Raw genomic sequence first — 26,187 nt, 5'->3', positions numbered from 1 at the left:
TATCTATATAACATGTTAAAACTCCATTAAAGAAATCTGAATAATATATATCTAAATGTATTTAACCTATTATTAAATACTTGCAGCCTACATATAATGCAACTGTATTTGTTGATTTATTCATTTATTGAGTGCCTTTAACTGTTAGACATGCTCGTGCTAGGCTTGCGGGAACAATATTAAAACTAGAGTGTTATCATTCTTACCCTAATAGTAGTCAGGTTAGAGGAGATACAGGCAAGTAAAGGAAACAGATGGAGAAGTGGGATACGGCCTTTGATGGAAGAAGTAAAATAGACTATGTGGGTATATATGAGAGGTAATAAACCCAAACTATGGGGTGAAGCAGATTCAGGAAAAATTTCCAGATAAAATATCTCCAAATTAAAGCTTGAAAGAATTAGCCAGCCAAGCATTCCAATATAGAAAAGCCCAGGAAAAAAAAGACAGGTTAGCTCCTCTACAATGACTGTTGTATCATAAAAACCAGATGGGTTCTCTTTCTTCTGTATTCTACACATTTATATAGAACCCACATAAACAGGAGCTGCCTTTTATGAACCCAACTCCCAAATTCTCCACTCAAACTAAAGACCAGATATTATAAAATACTTTAAGAAGTGAGAAGTAATGGGAAAAGGGAGATAAAGTAGGCTATAATCCTTCACAAGTCTTAAGAGTCAGGGACTAAACCTACCATATAGCTTCTGATGATGATCCCCTGGGCTCCTGTCCTCTTGAAAAGGTAGTCAAAAATTGGAACATTTAGTCAACTTTTATGTTATCTATTTTTATTATAGCACTACTGTGTAAATTGTAATTTACACTTAGATAAAACAAGCCTTTAGTTAAGTCATTTTTTGTCAGGATTGGATTCTTTGCCCATTTTGTTGTTTTAGGTCAAAAATAATCCCTTATTATCTTATTCCAGTCATTCAAAACTATTCTCAAATCTCCCCACTATAGGAAGCCGCCCTGCACAGTTAAGTTGAACTAGTAAGACTATGATCCCCAATTTACAGATGAAAAGAGAAAGAGCATTTTCTCACCCATCTGAATGAGGTAAGCCTGACAAACTTATGATTTTTTGGGAAAACCAGGGGCAGGAGAGTGAGCTCACAAGCAAGCCTATAAAAACACACAAATATATCTGAAATATTTCAGTGGTATATAGGTATTTCGCCCATCTCAAAATCTCATATTAACCAGAGAAAAGGATAATACCTTCCTTATAATTTCAGGTGAACTGTATACTTACAAAGGGCCTTTTTTTTTCTGTTCAGTAAGGTTTACTACTTTGCTGAGATGATTAAAAATTTACTGATTGCTGGGTCTCCTGGGACCCAGAAGAGAAATCTGGACACTTAGCACTGGTGATGGGAAAAATTCCCATAATTACCTAGAAATATTTTCCAAATATAAAAATTTGTATCACCTGAGCTCTACTTATGAAAACTTCATTCCAAGATCCCCTTGCTATGCTCTCAGCCACACCCCATTCCCTCTCCTATGCAAACAAACATACAAAACAAAACCCCTCGCTGTTTAGTTGGCTATTTCTTACTTCAGTTTCCTTTAGCTCTCTAGGAAATATTGCTATAATTAGTAGCTGGTTTTCTGTTTTATCTCCTTTTTCTCTTCCCAAAGCCCAATTTCCTCTATTTCCAATCACCTTCAATGGAGTGACTCCAGATTTACATACATTTATATAAAATCTTAAGATTTTATATAAAGGTTCATAATATAAATAAAAGAGTACATGAATTTTGTACAGGAGAAATTTGAGCATGAACAGAGATATTAGTTCACCAAAGCTAGCAAAAGCTGAGCAATCTGAGATACCATCAGATAGATGTAAGAAAAAGTCACCTTGTCCATTTTCTTGAGGTTTATTTTTCTTCCAAAATTCAGATTCACGCTCGAGTTCTTCTAATTTAAAAGAAAAAAAAGTATGAAAATAATAGAAACAATCATGAAATGTTTAATAGAAATGTTAATTTCATGAAACACAGAAATATCCAAGGAGCAACTTACGTTCTCGTAGTCCAGGGACCAGTTTAAATATGATTTCCTCTAATGTATTATCCAACCTTCCAAAGGGGAAAAGAGAATATGCTAACAGTGAAGACATCAAAATCCAATATAAAAGCAGTTTGAGATCTTTATCTGACATGTATTACAAAATGGAGAACATGCATAGTTTCAGCACATCTATACCAAACTCCTCTGCACACAGAGCACACTGTTTCTAGCCTTTCCTACAATGGTAGATAGATTACAAATATGGTCCTATCTCCAGCTCTCCCTCTATCTACACCCTCTGAACATGACTTTCTTCTCATCCAAGAATACAGGCTAGCCTTAAAAAGTGCTTAGGCCAACAGAATGTGTCACAAGTTATACTGCTTAGTTCTGAGCATAAGCCTTAAGAGTTATCACAAGCTTTTGTGCACTCTTTCTTAGAACCCTGCCAACTTTGAGAACTCCTCTGGAAAATGAGACACAATCCACAGGAGAGCCAAGCTGCCCTGCTGAGGCCACCTCAGACAGGTTCACTCACAGCCCAGCCCCAACACGATAACCCAGTTGAGATCAGAGGAGCATCCTATTCAACCGGCAGCTAACTGCAGTCACGAGTGACCCCAGCAAGACCAGAAGAAGCACCTAGATCTGTGAACCATGCATATTGTGAGGAATAAGAAATGCCTTTCTTGTTTTAAGCATGAATTTCGGGGTGGTAGGTTATGCACAAATAGCTGACACACCCACTCTCAAAATCTCTACTGCAACTCTGGCTCTCTCCTGCAAAGGAAATAATCTCTGTTCCTTTCTTCTGAGAAATTTAGACCATTTAGTCATTGTATCTGCCTAGATAAAAATGTAAATATTTATCTTGGTATTCTTTTTGTTTTCTTCTCCTGCTATATGAGAGTGTAACTCTTTTCATGGCTTTCATTTCTTCAATCTCATTACATTTCTATCTCCTTCATTCTGCTCAGCAGCATTACACTTGACTACAAACACGTATAGTTTCCTCATGTTAAAAAACTCTTATTTAACCTATCTTTTCAAGCTCAATCTTTTCTTTCACTTGGAAAATCTTTGAAAGCATAATCAACATTATTTCTGTCATATACTCTGTTTGCTTCTTTTACTCTACTGAACTCTCTAAGTCATCCATAACTTTCTGGATCATAACTGAATAGGTTTAAAAAATGTTTTAGAATTTTAAAATATCACTTTTCTCCAATATCACTCTGCAGCAGGTGACAGTGCTGTCTAACACTACCTCCTTTAAAATTTCCTATCCTGCTTTTCTTTTTTCTACTTTGTCCTAAATATTTTTCTGTTTCCAACTACCTCTAAATCTGAATATTCTCCATTGCCCTGCACTTTTTGACCTTTTCTGTAGGCTATCTTCTCTGAGGATCTCATCCACTTTTGTGATGTCACATAGGCAGATAACTTATATACATTACATACACACACATTACACCCCTCTTCTGAGTTCAAGTTTCATATTTTCAACAGATGCTGAATATCTCAAGCAACTCCTTGACTTCATCTTTGTCAGCACTATCTGATTCATCCTCTAACAAAATACTGAATACCTGTCTTTTTAAAAATTAAATTTAGAAAAAACATATTCTCAAACAGGCTTAAAATGCAAGAATATCTTAACACCCACTTCTCTCCCCCAGCTCTCTCTCCACACATTTACTCACCAAACTCCACTAACAGCTCCTTCTCAATATTTCCCCCACCTACTCTTTCCACACTTTGCATCCTTCCATTTCCTCAGTTACCACCTTAGAGAACAGCATAGAGCTATTTCCCTTTAATCTGACATGCTCATAATGAATCTTTAAGCACTAATTTCATCATTATTTGTCTGTTCAAGAACTCACTACTTCTCACGACCTGGCTTCAAGTGTTTTTATATAACTTGAGTCCAACCTACAGACCATAACTGGTGCTATACTCTTATTATTTCTCTTCACTAGCCAACCAGCTTAGTCAATTATCCCTAAGAATGCTTTGTCTTTCCCAGTCTGTTTCTCTCCCTCATGCTCTGTAACTCTCTTTCTACTTTCCCACCAAACCAATGTTATTTTATTCTTCAAGACTTACTACCTTATTCAGTTTCCCTCGATTATAGTAGTAGCACTTAAAAGCATTTCTTGTTTTTTTTTTAATCAAGGTAATACATGTATATAATTTAAAAATCAAACTTCTCTATAAAACTTACATTAAAATACATTCCCATGCCCTACCCTCCCTATTCCTACTACCCCAGCCCAGAGTCAACCACTTTCAAATTCAATCTGTTTCTTCTCTTACTTGTGTGTGTGTGTGTGTGTGTATGAAAAAAAAAGCCATGTTTTTGCAGTCTAGATTTTTCTGACTTCCTTTTATGGAATATAAAGTTTTAGTTCTGTTATCATCTTGCCACTCTTTTCTTTCCAACATATACTTTTTCCCTACTCTAATCTTCTTGATATAGTATTATCATTTCTTTTGTTTAATAACCAGTTTACATGGTTATAATTATTCACAGTGTACTACGACTATAGATATCTCATTCAGCTTTTTTCTTTCTCTAGAATTAGTAATCACTTTCTTCATTTTCTATGTAGTTATTCTCTAATTCTCTAAAAGAATTTCTTCTATGTACAAATGGATCAGAAATGAATCAGTTTTATTTGTTCCTCTGAGACATTCCTCACTAATTTGATGTCCTCCCTGTCCTCCAAATCCAGTTTATTAGGACTGATTTACTCCACGGTCAGTCATTAAAGCTACATCCTTACATGTACCTTTGGTTCCCTTTGTTCCTCTCTCACTTGCTCAATATGATCTGGTACAACCACGGCCCTAGTTTAATCCAACTGTTAGCTCTGCACTTTCACCCATGGCTGGAAAAGAACACAACCACACCCCTCCAAATTCATAACTACAATCCAAACGTGTCTTTAAGGTTGCCAGGAAGTATACCACACTTCCACAGTGCACTTATTTTCTTACTTTCCTGGTCAAAACACTTTCTCTCCTCAAACCCCTACACTCCCTTTCTTCATTCTTACTTTCATCTGATAAACATTTTATCCTTGGTGAAAAATTTCCAGACTCTGACCGTACCTACAACATGCACCCCAGTATACTCTGCCTTCCCGCCTGTTGATACAGATGACCCGTTAATGCTTTTATATAAAGCCTATCTCTTCTCACACACTATTAGATTCTATCCCCTCTTACTTACTCACTCACAGACGTGGCTTCAGCAATCCCCCCTCCACGCCTCTCTCCATTATTAATGCTGTTCTCTCTGTTGGATCATTTCCTTCAAACATGCCATATTTCTCCCACATCAAAACAAAACAGAAGTCTTCTTGACTGGACTTCCCTAACAGCTATCACCCCATTTCTTTGTTCCCATTTGTGGCAAAACTTAAAAGAGTTGTCTATACTCAGTATTACAAATTCTTTTCCCTTTCTTTGTCTTGAAACAATCCAGTTAGGTTTTCCCCTAACAACTCTCCTGAAAGTGCTCTTGTCAAAATCGATAAAAGGTTGCTAAATCCAACCTTCAGTGCTCAGTCTTCACCTAGCTTGACCCTTATACAACATTTAACACAGATGATCACTGCTTCTTCTTTGATACACTTTCTTCCAAGCCACACACTCCCAGACTTTCCTGCTACTTCACTGTACCTTTTCAGTTTCCTTTGCTGGTTGGTTATTCCTCCTCTCCTGATCTCTCACTGTTAGAATGCTCCAGGGCCCAATCTTTGGTCCTCTTCTCTCTCTTTACTCACTCAAGTGACCTCAGCCCATCTCACAGCTTTAAATATGTTCTATATGCTGAAGACTACCAAATATTTATTCCCAGCTCAGCCCTCTCCCCTTGAATCACAGTCTTGTATATCCACCTGCCAACTTTCTTCTCTGAAATGATTAACAGATTCATCACATCCAAAACCAAACTCCCAAGCTACCTCTCCCCCAAACTGCTCTATTCTTAGTCTTCCCTATCTCAGTTAATGACAACTCCATTCCTCCAGCTGCTTAGGTCAGAAAGCTTAGAGTCATGCTCTACTCTTTTCTCACATTTTATATACAATCCATCAGCAAATCTTGCTGGATCTTTCTTCAAACTATATCCAGGTTATACCTATCTCTTGCTCCTTTTACTGCTACCTTCTCTTACCTAGACCACTGATTACCTTCTGTTCTCCTTGCTTCTGCCCGTGCCTTGCTATGTGCAGTGTATTCTCAACATGGTCACCAAAATGATCCTTTTAAAACAAAGCCAGGTCAATAAGAGAAAGCCTTTGGTAAAGATCCTCCCCTGCCACCTCCTATTTAAGGGTAAGGGTGATGATGTATGTAATGTACCCTCAAATGGTTCAGAAAAAAAAAAGCCAACATGCAAGCAATAAGATAAAGCAATGAGATAAAATGTTAACAACAGGCTAATCTGGGTAAAAAGAATAGGAAGTGTTCCTTTTATTTTTCTGACTTTTTGGAGTTTTTATTTCCAAATAAAAAATTTTAAAATATATACTTTAGCCATGGGATTAGATTTGATGAAATAATGACTGGATTCCAACAGTCAAAAACAAAAGTTAAGATAATTTGTTACAATATAGCATTTAATAGGTAATAATTACCGTTATAGTTTTTGATAAATACATCAGGAAAAGATTTGACAGGAAAAGTTTGCTTTGTTCTTCTCTGAATTATTTAAATCTGGGTTTCTTGCCCTCAGCACTACTGACATTTGGGGCCGAACCTTGGGGACAGCAGGGCTGTCCTGTGACTATTCAACAGTATCCCTAGCCTCTATCTACTAGATGCCAGCAGCACCCACCCAGTCTTGATAATAAAAAGTGCCTCCAGATCTTACAAAACGTACTCTGGGGGGTAAAATCAACAGTGGCTGAGAAGTACTGATATAAATCCAACCAGCATCAGCCTTGTTCAGGACTATGGACAACAGCAGACTAATGGTTCTCCATGTCAGCACATATCAGAAGTATCTGGAGGTCTTGCTAATTAAGGTGGGCTCCACTCTCAGAGTTTCCTTTTCAGCAGATCTGAGAACTGTCATTTCTAACTAATTGTCTGGAGACCACACTTTGAAAACCACTGGACTGCACACATACCTGTAGATAAATTACTCCAACTATAGGCAACTACATTTCCACCAAATGAGACCTTCAAATCCAGATTTATAAAATGATGGCAAACACCATACAGAAATGTTATATAAGGTTATCTAGAGAATATCTAGTTCTGTTTTTAGATGTGTACTTCCCTAGGACCCCACAGTTGGTCTGTGATAGAGCTCTGGTAGGAACAGTGGGAAGAAAACAGGTTTAGTGAGGACACCCAACTTAAAGCTGGGAAGCAACATTTGAGTTTGCTGAGACATTAGGCAAAGTCATGGTAAATTTCAATTTCCTAATCTGGAAAAAAGGGTTTGGATTAGAATCTTACGGATTATTTCCACCCTTAAAAATATGATTAGACTTAAGTAAATGGTAGTCATTTTTAAAAACTGTATAAGTTTTACATAAATGCTTATGTACTCTTTTTTAAATATGTGATAAAAAAAATTAATAGTACCAGGATTAGTCACCCTCGCTATCAGGTCTGCTTTTCTCCCACTATCATGTGGTTCAACGAAGTAGTGTACTGTGTAAAATATTAAAATACTGAAAATAACTACAACTAAAGGAACTGTGAGAACCTGAGATATTTAACATGCATAGCCTTATTTTTTCCATTCCTCTTAATAACCTAAAATAAAAGTCATAAAACCTAAATTAACTGAGTCAAAGTGCAAACAAATATTATGATGCATAATAAAAAGTAAGCATTTATGTAATTTATTCAAGTTAAATAAGCGATAAAATTCATTTACTTACCTCAACATTTCTAATGGATTTGTCTCATGAACTTGGTTGCCACACCTTGGACAATCATTGCTATCTTCAAAGTGCTGGACAATACAAGTCTTACAGACTAAGAAGAAAGAAAATGTTAGGTTAAAATGCATCATTTGAACTTAAACTGAATATAATTAGAAGTAGTCCTTAAAAATTACCTACAGGTAGAATACCATTCTACCATTCTTTAATCAAACTTTATAAAATCTTTAACACACAAAAAAAAATCCCAATTGAAACAAAGCTTACAGCCACAATATAAAAAGTTTTTACCATTTTGCTTATTGTTTTTCTTAAAAATATTCACAAACCAAATAACTTATTCATACTACTATAAAAAAAAGCTAGTTCATTTACATGAAACAACAGATTTTTCTTATTTAACAAAGTAGGACCTAAAAAGGTAAAAATTGGTAAGTCTGCCTTTACTTCTTTTGCTAGAAATTTACTTGAATGCAAAATAAATAATTCTTTTAAAAATCTGAGTTTTCAACATGTTTGGATTACTTTTTATTGGCAGGGTACTCCTGGGACAAACCAGGAGTTACAACGGAACTTCCAGCCCTTGCAAGAAGAGTCCGTTCTTCCAGGCCCCATGATTTCATAGGACATAAAGCGTGGTAGTGGCATCGAGCTGGTAGAAAGGCAACAGAGGTAAATTGGACAAATGACAGAAACTGACAATGGAAATTAAGATTTTAAATAAAGATTCTAAACAAATAGAAATAAGGTTTGTGAATTTTTTGGCCACAAGCTTATATAGCCTACATTTCTTCCAAATACTAATCTATGACTCTCTCTTACCTTTTCCCTAAGCTTGTTACCTACTATGCCAACTGTCTTGCCCCCAAACCTTAGACATATTTACAGCGCCTGAACTATAAAAACTTTTCAATCCAATTCCCTATGCCAATAATCGCCCATCCATTTTATTACCCTATATAATCTAAAAATAAAGATCAGCTACCCCAACTCCCTTTTACAATTCCATTACGAACTACTTTTTCCCCCTCCTCATGCTTCACACTAACTAAAAGAAGAATAAAAGTTTAAACTATCGCGCAAGAGTAAACAAACACGAGGGATTCCTTTCACTGAGATTAGGTCTGAAAATTCAAGCATATTACATATACTGGTCACAGCAACAATGGTCAGGGAAGAATAAGAGTTCTACTAGGTATCTAATATTAAAATCATTAAAACATATAAATGATATCTTGGTATTTTCTTTCATTGATTCAATAGATGTTTACTGAACAGATCTGGACTGTTCAATATGGTAGCTACTAGCCACATGTAGCTACTGAGCACTCGAAATGTTGCCAGTTCAAGTTGAGATGTGCTGTAAGTGTAAAATACAGCAGATTTCAAAGGTTTAGTATGAAAACATAATCTCAATTTTTTTTCTTTAATTACATGTTGAAGTGAGAATATATTAGACGTATTGGATTAAATATTAAAATTATTTTCATTTTTTAAAATGTGGCAACTATTTTATTTCTATGGAACAGTGCTATTCTAGAGGGAGAAAGCCCCACTGGGAGGTGAATTTGTATTTCACAACACTTGAGACACTATGTTATTCTACTTTTGCAGAGAAAAGGTTCCTACAGGCCAGGTAACCTGTCTACTCTGATGAATGGCAGCACAGAGACTTGAATCTAGGTTTTCATTACAGAAAACCTAAATTCTGATATGTTATACAGAAATACCATTCCCCTAAAATATCTTTGGCATCTCTACTAAATCTGACCACCACATAAACAAGACAGATAAGCCATCCCATAGGGCATAGGAATTTACCTTATTACATTAAGTATTACATTAAAGGAATTAAAAACATTTTTTCCCAAAGGCTAAGGCCAAAAAATGGTTATTTTTTTTTTCAGATAGTTTTAGAAAGAAAATTTTATGATGCTGAAATATAATATTTTACTCTAACTTTCATTTTTGTTCAGATGATTGGTGCGGGTTGTCACCACTGCTATCATAATCATTAACACTAACAAGGTTTATGTACCAGGCACCACCTTTAATGCTTCAACATACAGTTAATTCAACACGATTTAATAATTTAATCCTCATTACAATCCTATTAGGTAATAGTAGGCCTCATACAGATGGAGGAAATAAGTAGAGAACTTCAGCAATTTGCCAAAAATCATGGGATAAGTGGTGAAAGCCAGGATTTGAATCAAGAGCCCATTTTCCTAACCAATGCATGCTTATAGGATACACTGTCTTCTAATTTTATTTCTATAGGTCTACAATATATAGACAAAAATGTTTTACCCCTTAATTTGGAAGCCTTAAATATGTCTAATTGTAGCATTAGATCTCTTTTTCAACTGAATATCTTGCACAAAATAGCCCTTTTAAGTAGTTTTATTCCTTAAAAAACAAAACAAACAAACAAAAAAAACCTCTAGTAAGTGTATCTCCCACATGCTTTTAAAAGCTGCTAAATAAAATACAACTTCATACAAATTAGAACCTGAGAAAAATATATGCCAAAAGTTCAGTGAAACTAAAAAAAGTAAATGAGGATTTGCTTTAACTTAGATGCTTCAAAAACCCATCACTACAAAATCCTTGATTCTCAGTTTATAATTTGGTTTATACCAGCTATAAAACACAGTTTTAAAATATCTTAAAGATTTAATGCCTAGCTCTCTAATGGCTCAACTGCTGTATTGGTTAACTCAACTGGTCCAAGATCAAAAGGTCCCAGTCTGGGTTAAGACTACATGGAGACTAATTAGGATCTTCATTCTCACTACAGACAGATGTTTTGTAGCCACAGAAACACCTGGGTCAGAAAGGGAATTAGACTCACCAACGATATCCCCAGTTAGAAAAACACTTAAATAGCAACAAGTGCTAACATATGCTTAGTACTAACCAAATATTAAGCTCTGGGCTCAGGGCTTTGTATGGATTGTAGTATGGACATTACCATCCCCCTTTGGTAAATGAGGAACACAGTATTGGAGAGCTTGGGCAGGCTGCTCAGGGCTGCCCACAGATGTCCAGCTGTGTAGCAGAGATGGCATCCATCGCCAGGCTGTGCAGCCCCAGGTCTAAAATCCAAACCACTGTGCAAGGCATCATAAAGTCAATAACATTTGGTTCCTGGCATCAAGAGTTCATATTTTTAACTGATTTTTACATTTAGCCCACCGCAAACATCATGAAACTTTCTGCCTAAAGCTTACTAAGTAAAATCCTTCCTTTCATCATTTCTTAAATTTGAACTAGGTTGCTGCACAAATTAATGGAGTTGTATCATCTAAAGCAGTGGTTCTCAAATTGAGATAGGCTCCACAACTGCCAGAGAATTTTTTCAAAGAACAGATTCATGGACCCCATCCCAAACCAGTTAAATCAGAATCTCTGAGAGATGAGCACCAGGATTTCAACTTTGTAAAACTCTCCAATGAGGTGATAAAAGATAATGGGAAATCCTGGCCAAAGGAGGCCAGAACTGGCCACAAAGTCCTTACTGGCCACTACTTCTCTTAAATAGCCCCATCCTAGGATGTGGCCCTCTGCCAAATCATAATCACAAGTCACTCTATTATCCACCATTAGAAAACCACTGTCACAGGACAAAACATAATCAAAAGAATATGGGATCAATGTACCCTCTCTCTATAATGCAGATTTACATGACAACCCAAGGTAATACTGCAGTTGTTCTGGATAAAAGACAATCTTGAATAAGACTTGCCTGGATCTGAACCCCAGTTCTGCCATTAGGCACATTACGTACTCTGTGCTTCTATGTACAAAGGAAATAACAAGGGTACTCATCTCACAGGGTTCTTGTGAGAACTAAATGAGATAATATATGTACAATGTGTAAATGAGTGGTAATTTGTAAACATTCAGTAAATGTGAGTTATAACTATAAATTAGATCACTAGATGAGCACAAAATTATTAGCTAACAAGGAGAATATGAGTAATCAAATATTGAATGGCATCAGACTATGATCAGTGTATGCACCTACCTTAAATAACAGATGATCTTGCTAACGGAACTTGAAATGTCTATTGGTGTTAATCCTCTGCAGCTATGTCCACTCTAGAGATGGTCTTGCAACTCAAGTATGATATTTTCAAACACACTGCTTTACCTGAATGAGAACTGCCTATCTTTGCTCTAAGGTGGAGGGTCCCAGTTTGACTAACATTTCTCCATTACATACTCCTTCCTTAGCTTTTTCTGTTAAATTCCAGCACAGTCCCACTGGTCTAGGAAACACCCTATTCCCTTCTTGATCACTTTCCATAGACCTACTCTGAAGCACTATTACATGTTGATTTCATAGTTTAACTAATAAAGGGCTATCCTACTTTCTTATTTTCATGTTCGCAAGGGGGAAACAGTTCTTCACAACAGGTACAAGGACCATGTGTTGTTGCTGTCTTTGATGTATGGTCCACCCACATCTATGTAGCAGAGAGTGCTAGCTTCCCAACTCTGATGATACAAAGTAATCTACGCGAATTTCTTGGGCACTAATTTGGCTATCACTGATAAACGATAATAGTCTTTCTGCTTGTGTCCTTTTTGGTGCCATTCATTAGCAATCTTCTGTTTATTAAAAGTGATCAAATGCTGACTTCATTTGTTAAAGTTATCCTAATGTGTTAGTTTGATCTGTCAACATAGAAGCATATTTTTTTCCTCCTTCCTTAAGCACATCACTATCTTTATATGTCCTTCTTGATTAACACTCATTTGATACAGTTTGCCTTTGAAAACTTTATATCTGCTAAAAGTTTATAAGTAAACTGTGGTCATCTGCAAAGAGAATAAGCATTAGTTTCCTGATTTTGATACATATTCTTACATGTGAAACTGATGATTTTTTTTCAAGGTTTCCAGAATGTGCTTCCATGAGGGAGTATCTCCTGGTTTTACTTTTACAAGGAAGTAATGGACACTTTTTCTCTTATGTTATAAATGGCACATTTATTTCAAAGGCCTACATGAGCTGTAATTTCATGAAAAACACTAAGGATGGCATTACTTTCTGCTAAGAATGCTTTATTCTAATTGCTTTGCCATAACAGAAGAACAGGCAGCAAGACAGAACTTGTTGAAAAGGGTCAGGACAGAGTCTTGCGATTTAAGCATGGCAGGGGGATCTTAGTTCAAGCAAGTCAGACCAAAAGGCCAGGAAGGCTGGACTTCTACAGACCAGCTTATGGAGTCAAAAGTGACTCCAAAGTCAGGGTAGAGTTTGGTAGCTCAGCGAGTGCAGCAATGCACTCATTCCCCTCCTGAACGATATAAATTCCATGATCAGTCAGAATAATCACTTCCTCACACATGACCTTGATAGTTCTGCTCTTCTCTACTTCAACTTTTCTATTTCTCTCTTCTTTGATTATACTAATGCTGGCTAAATCCAACATTCACTGCTTCTGCAAGATTGTAACTGAACATTGTGGAAGAAAATTATGCACCATGCTGATTGGTCTCTCACTTTAAATTCATGACTAGGTGGTCCTTCATTTGCCAGGTGGTCAAACTCAATGCTCCAAGTCCATTATGCTTTTCGTCAATACTTCATGCCTTCTCCTCTCTCCTAAAATCCCCCAACATATCCTCCCCCAACCTCACTCTCTACTGATGACCTCACTTTCTATTTCACTGAAAACAAAGGAAAAAAAAACTGTAACAAAGAGAATTCACTAGTTTTAGCCAATCTCTGTTCTGTGCACTAGATCCCCTCCCAATGACCTAAGAACACTGCTCCATTATTCTTCGCTTTCACCTATGTTAGTCTTTTGCTGTCCACTGAAGACTCCTATTAACAGTCAAACATATTCGTATAAAAAGAACTTTATAAACAAAACCAAAACATCTATTGACCCTACTTCCTTTGTTAGCTATCATTCCATTGCAGAGCTACCTATACTCTCTCTCTCCAATTCCCCTCTTCTCATTCTTTTTTTCACCCTTTCTTTACCGTCATCAAGATGAAATAATTAGAGTACAATAATCGAAACTAGAAAATTAGAAAATTTCCATCTTCTCACACCTGTCCAGACTTCCACTCCATTGAAACTGTTGGCACGATCGCCCACACTCTCGTGTTGCTAACTCAAGTGGTCTATTCTCAGTTGCATCTTATTCAACACAGTTGACTCAGTTAATCCCTTTTTTCCTACCTCAATGACTCCTCCTTCTCAGCACCCCTGAGCTCAGTCCTTGGGCCCTTTCTCTACCTACCCTCACTCCGTTGGTGCTCTCATGGTTTAAATATGATCGATATGCTCATAATCTTCAAACTCATAGAACCAACTCCCAATTGGACATCTCCATTTGGATGTCTCATAGTTTACATTTAATTTCCAAAACTGGCCTCCTGATCTTCTACCCTCAGCCTTTCTTGTATGATTTGATGACGCCTTTATCCCTCAAGTTTCTCAGGCCAAAAACCTTAAAGATATTCTGTAAGACTGACTTGACTCCTTTTTCTTTTATGAACCCCACACAGTTCATTAGCAAATTTGGCTCTGCCTTCAAAATATAACCAGAACATGACTACTTTTAGCACTATCACCACCTTGGTGCAAACCACCACCACTCCTGCCTGGATAATTGCAACAGCTTCTTTACAGGTCTATTTTCAACAGTAGTCTGAAGGATGCTTGCAAACATAAATCGGATGTCATTCCTCTACTCAAAATCCTGCCTGAAATGGGCCATTTCTCTCACAGTAAAAGTCAAAATCCTTAAAATGGCCCTATGAGAACTACGCACCATGCCTGTGGTCAATGTCCATCCCCATCACCTCTCTCAACTCTCCTTCACTCCTTGCTGTCCAGCCACACTGGTCTCCTGACCATTTCTCAGGCACACGCCTGCCTGAGAGCCTTTGCTCTTGCTATTCCCTCTACTTGAAATACTCTCCCCTCAGATATGTGATTGGTTAACTACACGACCTCCTTAAATCTGTTCAAATGTCACCTTCTTTAATGAGGCCTACCCTGAACAGTGGCTTATTTTAAATTGTAACACTCTTCCACTGACTTCCAGATTCCCCTTACTGAACTTGACTGTCCCTTTTTTTGTAGCATATTTCACCAATATATACTATGATTTACTTATTGCCTACTGTGTTGCGTAATGTATCCCAGGTGCCCAGAATAGTTTCTGTAAGAGGAAGGTGCTCAGTAAATAGCTGAAATAAATGAGGACACAAGAGTTAGGAATAGTAAAGGAAGCAAAAATTCTAGGGCCTACAAATGTACTCACGTAGTCAAGTCAGAAATGAACCTACACTTTCAAATAAAGCAAGCGAAGAAATTCTGAGTTTACCAGTAATTTTTTTGACAACTGAAATGAGCTAATGCAATATAAGCTAAAATCTACTTTACTTTTCTAAAATACATCATTTTCTATTAACTGAGTAAAAAAAAAGTCAGTGGTTGAGCCTTCTGAGGGAATGTAATTTTTCAGTGGTTTTAAAATTTTTGATACGATATATTAGTCTTTGTAAAAGCCAGTATTTTATGAAGCATCGGTAGTTATGAAAAGTCCTCAAAGTGGAAGTCTTCAAATTGAAATGGAAATTATCTTTTGTCTTTTCTACAGGTTAGACTGTACTTGTTCTTAATGTTTACATGTAACCTTTTTTGCTAAACTCTTAAAACATACCTGTACACTGACCATGATTTCTAACTCTAAATACTTAGGTACTTTAGGTACATTTTCTCAATCCATCATTGGTATCGGTTCCAACTCATTGTGTTCTAGATATAATTTATTCTCAGAAGCCAATGAGAAAATCAATTTCGTTTTCTTATTAGTTATTTTCTAGTTTTCTGTTAGTGTCCACTACGAGGCTTTAAAACTGTTTAAATATTCTTTACTATCTAATGCATTTTCAAAAGCTAAAAGAACCATACATCTCATGTAATTCTTCTTTAACATTATTACTAATAATAGATAATACCTAGGTAAAGACTTATAATTATTTTTTCTCATTTAAAAAGAATCATCACACTGAACACTGTAATCACTTTCACAAATGAGTGACTATAGTTTCTGTCAAAATACTGTTTGAAACATGTAACATAAGTATAGTGACCTCATTTCTATTACAACTCTAAAATGTTATATTTGCACCCTAAGACTTTAAATATAACTTCTATTTAGGTCTTTGATTTTTTTCCTTAAAAAAAAAGATGAAGTTATTTAAACAAACAAACAAAAAGTCAACTCATTTCTTCCCCGCCTCCGGCAACCACCAATCTGTTATCTATATCTATCGGCTTGGGCTAAAAACTTTTTTTAGATGCCACCTATGAGACAGATCATACATTATTTGTCTTTCTCTAACTTATTTCATTTAGTATAATGTCCATCCATGTTGTCATAAATGGTAAGATTTCTTATGAGTGAATAGTCCATTTACATATTATAATATTTTACATAATATTTTATCTATTCATCCAGAGATGGACACTTAGGTTGTTTCCCTATCTTGGCTATTGTAAATAATGCTACAATGAACATGGGGGTTCGTATATCATTTCAAGCTAGTGTTTTTGTTTCCTTCAGATAAATAACCAGAAGCAGAATTGCTGGATCATACAATAATTCAATTTTTAATATTCTGAGGAACCTCCATACTATTTTCCATAGTAGTGGTACCAATTTACATTCCTACCAACAGTGCATAAGAGTTCCCTTTTCTCCACATCCTCACCAACACTTGTTAATTACTTTTGATGAAAGCTATTCTAACAGGTATGAGGTGATATTGCATTATGGTTTTGATTTGCATTTCCCTAATGACTGGTGATGCTGAGCAATTTTCAATGTACCTGGTTGGCCATCTGTGTCCTCTCTGGAAAAATGTCTATTCAGATCCACTTTTCATTTTTTTAATCAGATTTTTTTTTTTTTTTGCTGTTTAAGTTGTATGAGTTCTTTATATATTTTGAATAGTAGCCCCTTATCAGACACGTGTGTGTGTGTGTGTGTGTGTGTGTAATTCACAATTATTTTCACATTAAGTTGGTTTTTCTTTTTGTTGATAGTTTCTCATACTGTGCAGAAGAAACTTTTTAGTCAGATATAGTCCTACTTGTTTATTTTTGCTTTTGTTGCTTTTGCTTTTGTGTTAAATACAAATAAAATCATTGCCAAGACCTATGTCAAGATGCTTCTCACCTGTGTTTTTTTCCTAGGAGTTTAATGGTTTCAGGTATCATGTTCAAGTTTTTAATCTATTTTTAGTTAATTTTTGTGTGTGGTGTAAGACAGTGGTCCAGTTTTCCCAACACCATTATTGAAGAAACCGTCTTTTATCCATTTTATATTCTTGCCTTTGTCATAAATTAACTGTACATGTGTGTTTTTTTCTGGGTTCTCACAGTTCTGTTCCATTGTCTATATGTCTGTCTGTATAAGAATACCATACTGTTTTAATTACTATAGCACTGTAATAGTTTGAAATCAGAGAGCACGATACCTCCAGCTTTGTTCTTTTTTCTCAAGATTGCTCTGGTGATTTGGGGTCTTTTGTGATTCCAAAAAAATGTTAGAATTGTTTGTTCTATTTCTGTAAAAATGCCACTGGGATTTGATGCAGACTGCTTTGGGTAGTATGGACATGTTAACTATTAATTCTTCCAATCAATGAGCATGAAATATCTTTCCATTTATTTGTGACCTCTTCAATTTTTTCATTAATGTCTTCTGGTTTTCAATATACAGTTCTTTCACTTCAGTTAAATTTATTCCTAGCTATTTTATTCTTTTTGATGAATTGTATATGGAATTGTTTTCTTCATTTCTATTTCTGATAGTTTGGTGTTAGTATATAGAAATGCAACAGATTATTGTGTATTGTACTGACTGTGTAACTTTACTGAATTTATTTATTCTAATGGTTTTTGGATGAAACCGAAAACTTTTAATAGGTGTTTAATTTTTATTCTTAAAACAAGTCTTGACTCTAAAAGTCAAATTTTATAAAGATTATTAGAAAGTTCAGTTTATATCTTTTCTTCATTATAGTGGCTATTTATTCAGAATCAATGATAAATTCAGATACTGATTTGGTACATAATGACAAGTATACAATCATGAAAAAAATAATCAGAAGAGGCTTATTATACATACATTTTAAATTCACATGTTGTTAAAGAAATTTTAGAAAATATAGCAAGCAGAAGAAAAAATAAAATTAGGGAAATGACAATTTATTATGAAGATATGCCTGACTCAGTTATCCAGGATTCAGAACCCAGCTCTAGCAGTTATTAGCTGTGTTACTTAACATTTCATCTTATCTCTGTGAAAAACCCTAGAGTGAGAATCTGAAATATTCTGTCCTCAAACCTCCTCTGAGCTTGCTCCTTCCTATTATTTTGGTCTCTGCTCAAATAGTAAGTCCCAAGAAAGAACTTCCTGTTTTATTTTTCCTCCTAGCATTTGTTACACACAGCATCTGAAATTATATTGTTTATTTGCATATTTTATCTCTCTCCTATTAGAACAATTTCTAGGAGGACACAGACTATGCCTGTCTTCTTTACTGCTGTGTTCCCACCGATGAGAATAAAGACTAGCAGAATGTAGGTGCTAGTAAACATATGTTAAATGATTAAGTAATACCATCTAACTAGAAAGGTCCTTGGGAAGATTAGATAAGCCCAAGACCCCGGATACGACAACCATTCAATAAAAGCTATTATTTAATCTTTTAATAGCATTTAATTACTTTGTGGTTAAAAGTACAAACTGCTTACTTCAAGAGATGCTTGTATTATAAATGTCTGACCCAGAGCAATGCTTCTCAAACTTTAGTGCACCACAGAATCACCTGAAGTGCTTGTTATTACACAGATTTCTGGCCTTCTCCCCAGAGATTCTTACTCAGTAGGTCTACAGTAATGCTCACAAATTTGTACTTCTAACAAGTTCCTAGGTGATGCTACTGGTGGATACTGCTAGTTTGGAGGCTGCACTTTGAACAGCAAGTATATGCAAAGTTAGATTTTTACACTGAGTATCAATGTATCAAAAGTTCTCTATACCTTAAATACTTGTGTATTTACAATACTTGTTCAAAAACAATACATAGTTGGTAGTACTTAAACTTTACCATCTTATGATTAAGTTATTCCTTCTTTCTTACATATTAGCACATAAAGTCACCAAATCCCTTAACTGTTAAAACTATATTTAATTATCAATTAACCCTTCTTAGCAAGAGTTAAGAACTAAGTATAACAATGTGTTTTTCCAAAGAATTCATTCTTAGTTAATGAATTAATGCCGTAATCTGAAAGGGAAAAAGGAAAACTTTCCTGTCTCGTACCACAGAATTCTATGTCTATTACCTTCTCTTTTTTCTGAGGAAAGAATCATTAGATTCTTAAAGGGAACATAAACCACAAAAGAGGTAAGAACCAATGCACTGTATTCTTCACATTTTAATTGCTGGAACAAAGCTCTTTTGTTCTTAAATGAAAAATCTTTCATTTTAAGTCAACAACCTACACAGCCACCAGCAAATACATTCTAAGCAACCTTAAAAAGTTTCTCAGAACACTGGTTCAAGAGTTAGAGCATCCCTTAATCTAGAGCCACCAATCTCTAATCCCCAAACCAATGTCTCTCCCTCTCTCCATACGTAAGACCCACAAGACTCCCACCTATATTTTGGAATACAGGTTTTCAAAACTCCTAATTCCTAACCAACACTGCCTGCATGCCTTTCTGGCTACCTATACTACATTTCAATCTTTGAAAGGAAATAAAATAATTGACTGATTGGCTTATTTATTCATTTAAGCATGTAAGTACCAGGTACTAAGGATACACTTAACCCAAATCTATCTGTGCTAGCAGGTGTTGGCATATCTTGGAGGATATGAGTTTTGATGGATGGGTAACTGCTAGCCAGCCATACAAGAGAAGTACATTCTAAGCAGAGCAAGCTGCTGAACCAAGTATCTGCATGTTTGTGTGTGTTAGGTAGTGGGATATAAATCAGTCACACCTAAGTAGCTCTAATTTATCCTGAAAGTGGTAGGATATCTTTAGGAAATTTTAGATCAGCTGAAGAGTGAGTCGTGAAGGCAGTAAGCAGCTGTTTAAATCACCACCACTATGACACAGGTTAGGAGTGGGGTGAAGTGACTCTGGTAAGAAGTAATGAGAGCCTGAGCAAGAACAGTCACTGGGAGATAGGAATGAAGGGGCAGATTTGAGAGAGATTCGGGAGAGAGACCAGACCAGTCAGTGAGGGTAAAAAGTCGAGTATAGAGCACAGTTCTTGTTTTTACAACTGAACACTGTATTTCCATTCATTCATTTTTAGATATGCTGAGTTCTAGGCAGCTTTAGGACATCTTAGTGGATATCCAGTAGGATTCTAAAACTAAGAAAGAGCTATGCCAGTAGGATCTTAAAAGTTCAGAAGGACTATACCAGAAATAAAAAATTTGGGAGGTATCGGTATAGAGAGTTGACATCTCAGAGTAGATGAGTTCAGACAGAAAAGAAAGAGATGTAAATACATGTGTAGAAATTTTTTGGTTTATGAGAAATTTTGCTCGATAGAGTTTTAGGTTCCAAATTTACCTTTTTTAAGACTTACCCCAGTGGCTAGCAAAGTACCAGAGACCTAATTATTTATTTTAAATAATTAAATAATTATTTGTGTGAATGTTTATTTCCTTCGGTTTGTTGCATTACATTATTAAAATTATCTCAGACTTGTAACCATAGTTAATGTAGATTTAGTCCCTCCGGCATTAAGTGATCACTGAAAGCTAAAAACTCATTTGTTTTAAATTTTTACCTCATTTAAAAATTTTATGTTATCGAATGTCCTTGGCCTGCTGAAGGGAAGTGCTGCTAGGAGGTGATGTGTAAGCCTTCTTAAAGATTGGGCTTTTACTAGCCTTTCCCCACACCACAACTCCTTGCCAGGATCCTGAGGCATTGTCTACCTAGTCTGCTCTGCTATCGCATCTCTGCTTCCCGCTTCCTTCAAACTGGCTTGGTCCTTTCTCCTCAGGCCTTCGGTCCGTGGCTTTCAGAAAACACTTTAGTTTCCTCTCTAGCATTCCATTCTGCTGTAATATCCTGACACATACTTATTTTATCATTCTGTTTCATTATTTTCACCACACTTATTAGCATCTAATTTTATTTTATACATTTCTTAACTTGATTACTGTTTCTTCTCTTGACCAGAAAGTCCAGAATGGCAGATTCCATGCTGGTTTTACTCACCAATAATAAAGCTCCATTTATATATTTCGAACTTGAAAAAAACACCAAAAATCTTTATATTTCTTATTAGTTTTCATAAGAATCATTCTTTACTTATATTTATTGTATAATCATAAAATTCTAGTCAGTACACGAAGTTATCTTAAGATATTATCTTCATGTGACTAAGTCAAGACTGAAAATATTATGGGATACCACAATGTCACTTAACACTTCTTACTTTCCTCCTGTCCCATTTGGCCATCTTTTCTATTCCATACTGATCCCAAATCACGATATCACTATATCTGTCCCACATTATACATAAGGAAACCAGGTAACATCAAAGACCCAACCAATGACTAAGGAACACTGCTTTGTGGTGCTATTTATTTTATCAATACAAATAAGAGGATATTTTGCACGTAGTATAGTTTTTACCTTATTAAAAGCCCTAATATAACTATAAACAACAACAACAAAAATACACTGAAATCCAAGGACTGGAAAATGCATAAAGTTTAGCTCTACTGAATCCTCAGGTCGCCTCAGACACTGGGTTGAGTACCTGACTCTATCATTTACTCTGTTCTGTGTTCTCTATTGATAAAAGGCCACATTTGTGATTTAACATTGTCTTTTAATCACACTTCTGGCATGTTCATTCTGTCAATAAAGGGCTTGATGACTGTCAAGGGATTTCTTAGGCCAGAATGACCTATATAGACTGTCACCTTTAGACCTTAAACTGCTGTTGCAAATATAAACATAATCCTTCCTTATAAACTGATTGTTTATACTTCTAGAATCTTTGTTTTTCCTCCAAAAAAAGTTGACATTTAAATTAGGATTTCACGATGCCCCACATTCAAATATAGAAACAGTGCACAAATGTTAAGCAGCAAAACAAAACAGACCGGCCATGTGTACCTACCATACTTGGTATGGTGGCAAACATATAAGATAAAGTCCCCATTCTGTCCACTCTTCCTCCACAATACGTCCACAATCCACTCACTCTTCCCCACCTCCATCTCACACCTCATTACCCTGGGTGAAGGCCCTATTCAGCTGACCTGCAGCAATAGCCTTCTAATGTGCTCTTCCTCAAACCTGCCAAGGGCATTTCTACCTCAAGGCCTCATACTTGATTTTCCCTCCGCCTAGAATGTTATTCTCATATATTCAGAGCTCAATCCCTTCAGGTTTCTGTTCAAACGTCATCATATCAGAGCCCAACCCTGACACTATATATAACCCATCTCTACTATTTACAGGTCTTCTTTGTTCCTCTTTATGCATTCATCATTAACATGGCACATATTATTAGTTTCCCCTAAAACTTCTTGAGAGCATAGATTTTTCTACTATCTTGTTCACTGCTATATCCTTTGTGCCTAGAATGGTGCATGACATACAACAGGTGTATATACATACCAGCTCACCTGAAGAGGTTTTCCAAAGTACACATGCCCAGACCTCTCCAGGTAGAGTTCTGGGCCATATATAAGTTTAAACAGCTTCCTAGGTAATTCCATTTTTTTTTTTAATTGTGGAAAATACATATAACATAAAATTTGTCATTTGGACCATTTCCAGGTGATTCTATTTTGCCCCCCTATTTAAAACAAGTGGTAAAATATTATATCAGTTCAGCAGAGGGAGTATAGATGAAAGGGAGGATTTTTTTTTTTTAAAGGCACCACTTTATCTCAGAAATAGCATGGGCTTTGAAGTTGAATACAGGCCCACCACTCATTAGCTGTGGAACTGGGCAAGTTACTTAATTCTTAGTTTCCATACCCCAAAAATTAAGATTATCTCTATATCCTCTTTCCCTCCCCACATTCACCCCAATTGCTCCAAAGTTACTGTAAAGCTAAAATAAAAGCAAGTACATATATAAAGTACCTACTTTTGTACACATAATAACGTAGAACTTACTGGAATTATTTTCAATGAAATAGAAAAATAAATTGGTATTGGCAGAAAAAAAAAGAAATCTTGGCATAAGTGGCTCTAAAAATTTCTCTTCCTCTACTGATTGAACAGGTGAGGGGAAAAAAAAAACTTGTTAGGAGTTCCACAGATATGGTCATATTCTAACAGACTTGAGTGTTTCAGAATCACATGGAGAGCTTGTTAAACACAGATTACTGGGCTCACTCCCAGAGTTTCTGATTTGGTGGATCCAGGGTCGGGCCTGATAATTTGCATTTCTAGCACGTTCCTGGGTGATGCTGAGGCTGCTGGTTATTAGTCAAAGTATACAAAGTTTTGTCTGCATGAGATGAGTAAGTCCTAGAGGTCTACTGTAGAGCACAGTACCGAGAGTTAACCATACTGCACTGTACAGTTAAAATTCTCTAAGAGGATAGATTTAATGTTGTGTTCTTATCACAAAAATAATAAGAAAGGGAGAAAACTTTTGGAGGTGATGAATAGGTTTATGGCATAAATGTGATGACAGTTTCAAGGGTGTATACTTATCTCTAAAGTTATCAAACTGTATATAATAAATATGTACAGCTTTTTGTATGTCAACCATACCTCAATAAAGTGGTTTAAAAAACCAACAATGAATTAAATTATGCATATTTTAATAAAACTTCTGAGATTAATTCCTTCAGTATAATGTTTTAATAAAAAAACCTGTTTACTTTTTAAAAATACCATAACCAATAATATGTTTATGATATTTAGAACATTTTAAAATCAGAGAAAAGTCAACTATTACAATTTAAAAAGTACAGGAATAATTTCATGCCACTGGCATTCCAATGACAAATAAGTTAAATCCTGAAAATATATTTAAAGTTAATTCTTAGAATACTCATTGTTTCAAAAGCTAAAATCTAGGTAAAACAAAAAAAAATTTAAAAAGCAAATGTAAGACAACTCCTGATGGACATATGATGTAAAAGGTTACTTACAGGTGTGGAGGCATTCCGTCACTGTAGTCGGCTTGATCAGATACCCTTTACAGATATAGCAGGTGATGTAAGGATTGAAATCTTTCACCAAGTGTTTCCTTTGGGTAGCCATTCGTAGTTAGCTAGGACCGGCTTTAGCAGTTCAAGCAAAGAAGGGTTTTAAGTGGATGAAAGTCTGATCCCCGGAGCTGGTATGGAGTTCCCAACTGGAGATCCTGAGGCATGAGAACTAACATCCAGATCTATCATGAGATCACTGGTCATCACTCCTTTCGGTGCTTCTGCTTTCCCATATCTGTTTCAATAAAAAGATGAGAGAAAAAAGTGTCATATTCCTCATAATGTATTAATATCATTATATCAGCAGCAAGTGTTATATATGTTCCAAATTGGATGAACAGAAGAACATTTCCCTCACTGCAACATTAACAGTAAACCTGCTACAATTTAACTCAAAATAATGACAAACTCATCCCATCCTGGAGCCTCAACGTTCACCTGTATGCAAATGGCATCCAAGGCTATAAACTCCAGTTTTGATATCTATCTCTTCAGTAATGGATCTTAACCATCTGCTTGACTGCTCTAGTAGGAGTTCCTGCCAATACAAGTTATAGGGTTCAAAACTGGTCATTACTGTCCCTATCAAAATGCTCTCTCTTTCCATTTCGTATCCCACACTCAGTAGTCAAATCATGCTGCTGTCCTTTTTCAATCCATACACAGCCACACTACTAGTATATATTACCTACCTTTAGTCCATCTTATATTGCTACCAGGTTAGCAAAAGATGTCAAAGAATGATAATGTCAGTGTTTCATCTTTACAAAGAGAAAAACTTGAATTTCTTAGCTTGTCATATAAGACCCTCCACAGGCTGACCTTAACATACCCCTCAACATTCGGGCAAACTAAAAGGTTCACTCACTCTCTTCCAGCGCATTCCCACAGGCTCTATGCCCTCTATGCCCTATATCCAACAAGCCCTTCCTCTCCTCTGTCTAGATCCTACTCATCCTTCAAAACCCTCCTCCAGGGCTATCCTCATTGTAATCCCTCCATGGTTTTTAACGCTTACTTCTCTCCTGTTACATTTTCCTTTAATGTATTTTGATTTTCAGTTACATATTTTTTATCTCCTCTACTAGGCCGCAACAATATGTGATAGAAACCCATCACATTTAGTAAGTGTATGAGCTGGGCAATGTTACTTACCCTCTCTTAGCAGCTTTTTTTTTTTTTTTTTTTTTTTTTTTTTTTTTTTTTTTTTTTTTTACTGTAGAATGAAAATAAAAGTGCTATTCTCCTAGAGTGGTGAAGATTAAATAAGACAATATACATAGAGGTGACACACAGTAAAAACTGAATGTCATTAACTTTTTTCCAGAAACGTTAAGCAGAGCTGGCTTATACTTAAGGTTACTTAAAAGTTTTAAAAGGTTTCTTGTAACACGTCCTCTTAGAAAACGCGACATGAAATAGGTGATTTCCTAAGTTAATTCTAAAACCAGAAACTTTTCTTTCTTAGCTGTTCACTCATAGGTAGGTATAAATAAAGCAACCGGAAAGGCAAAAGGCATCATTCCATCCACACATTGCCACTGAGAATGTTCTCGTAACAGGTTCTGCACGTTATCCTATCCACTTGGGAAATCGTGTAGAGGGTGTAGCAGAAAGAGAGCATAATTAACAAACAGGGGTCTAGGGATCTGGGTTTTTCTGTCCTTAGCTCTCTATGACCTTCAGCAAGACATTTCGTATCCCCGCTTGGGTCTCAACTTCTTCCTCTATACACTGTGATTAACGGCCCTGACTTTCCCACAGGTTTGCCTGGAAGCTCCAAGAGAAAGTCCCCGAAAGAGGAAACGCAAGGTCCTGACCTGGGGTGGTATTAAGATCATGAGCATAGAGCCCTGTCACCAAAACAGAAAGGACACAAGCACGGGCAGTGACTGGGCACGGGCGGCAGGGAACTTTTCGGAGTCCTCCGGCGGCGGGACCCGGCGGGAGCGCCCTGGGCGGCCCAAGCGCACGCCCGCCCGCAG

The 26,187-nt window shown here is 36.2% G+C and overlaps 1 protein-coding gene across 5 annotated transcripts in view; it reads right to left on the bottom strand.

The window, feature by feature from the left end:
• Positions 1–26,187, bottom strand: part of PCGF5 (polycomb group ring finger 5) — a 103,117-nt gene that overhangs the window by 33,338 nt on the left and 43,592 nt on the right. For all 5 annotated transcript variants that reach the window (XM_016151280.2, XM_036222028.1, XM_036222029.1 and 2 more), the window contains exons 2-5: positions 24,143–24,437; positions 7,932–8,028; positions 2,035–2,090; positions 1,870–1,929 (exon numbers count right to left, since the gene is read on the bottom strand). In XM_016151280.2, the coding sequence (XP_016006766.1) occupies positions 1,870–1,929; positions 2,035–2,090; positions 7,932–8,028; positions 24,143–24,254 (325 nt within the window). In that variant the 5' untranslated portion in view covers positions 24,255–24,437. The remainder of the gene's footprint in view (positions 1–1,869; positions 1,930–2,034; positions 2,091–7,931; positions 8,029–24,142; positions 24,438–26,187) is intronic.

This window comes from Rousettus aegyptiacus, unplaced genomic scaffold (genome assembly GCF_014176215.1).
Source record: "Rousettus aegyptiacus isolate mRouAeg1 unplaced genomic scaffold, mRouAeg1.p scaffold_m13_p_6, whole genome shotgun sequence".
Lineage (NCBI taxonomy): Eukaryota > Metazoa > Chordata > Mammalia > Chiroptera > Pteropodidae > Rousettus > Rousettus aegyptiacus.
This window is presented reverse-complemented; position numbering and strand designations above follow the sequence as displayed.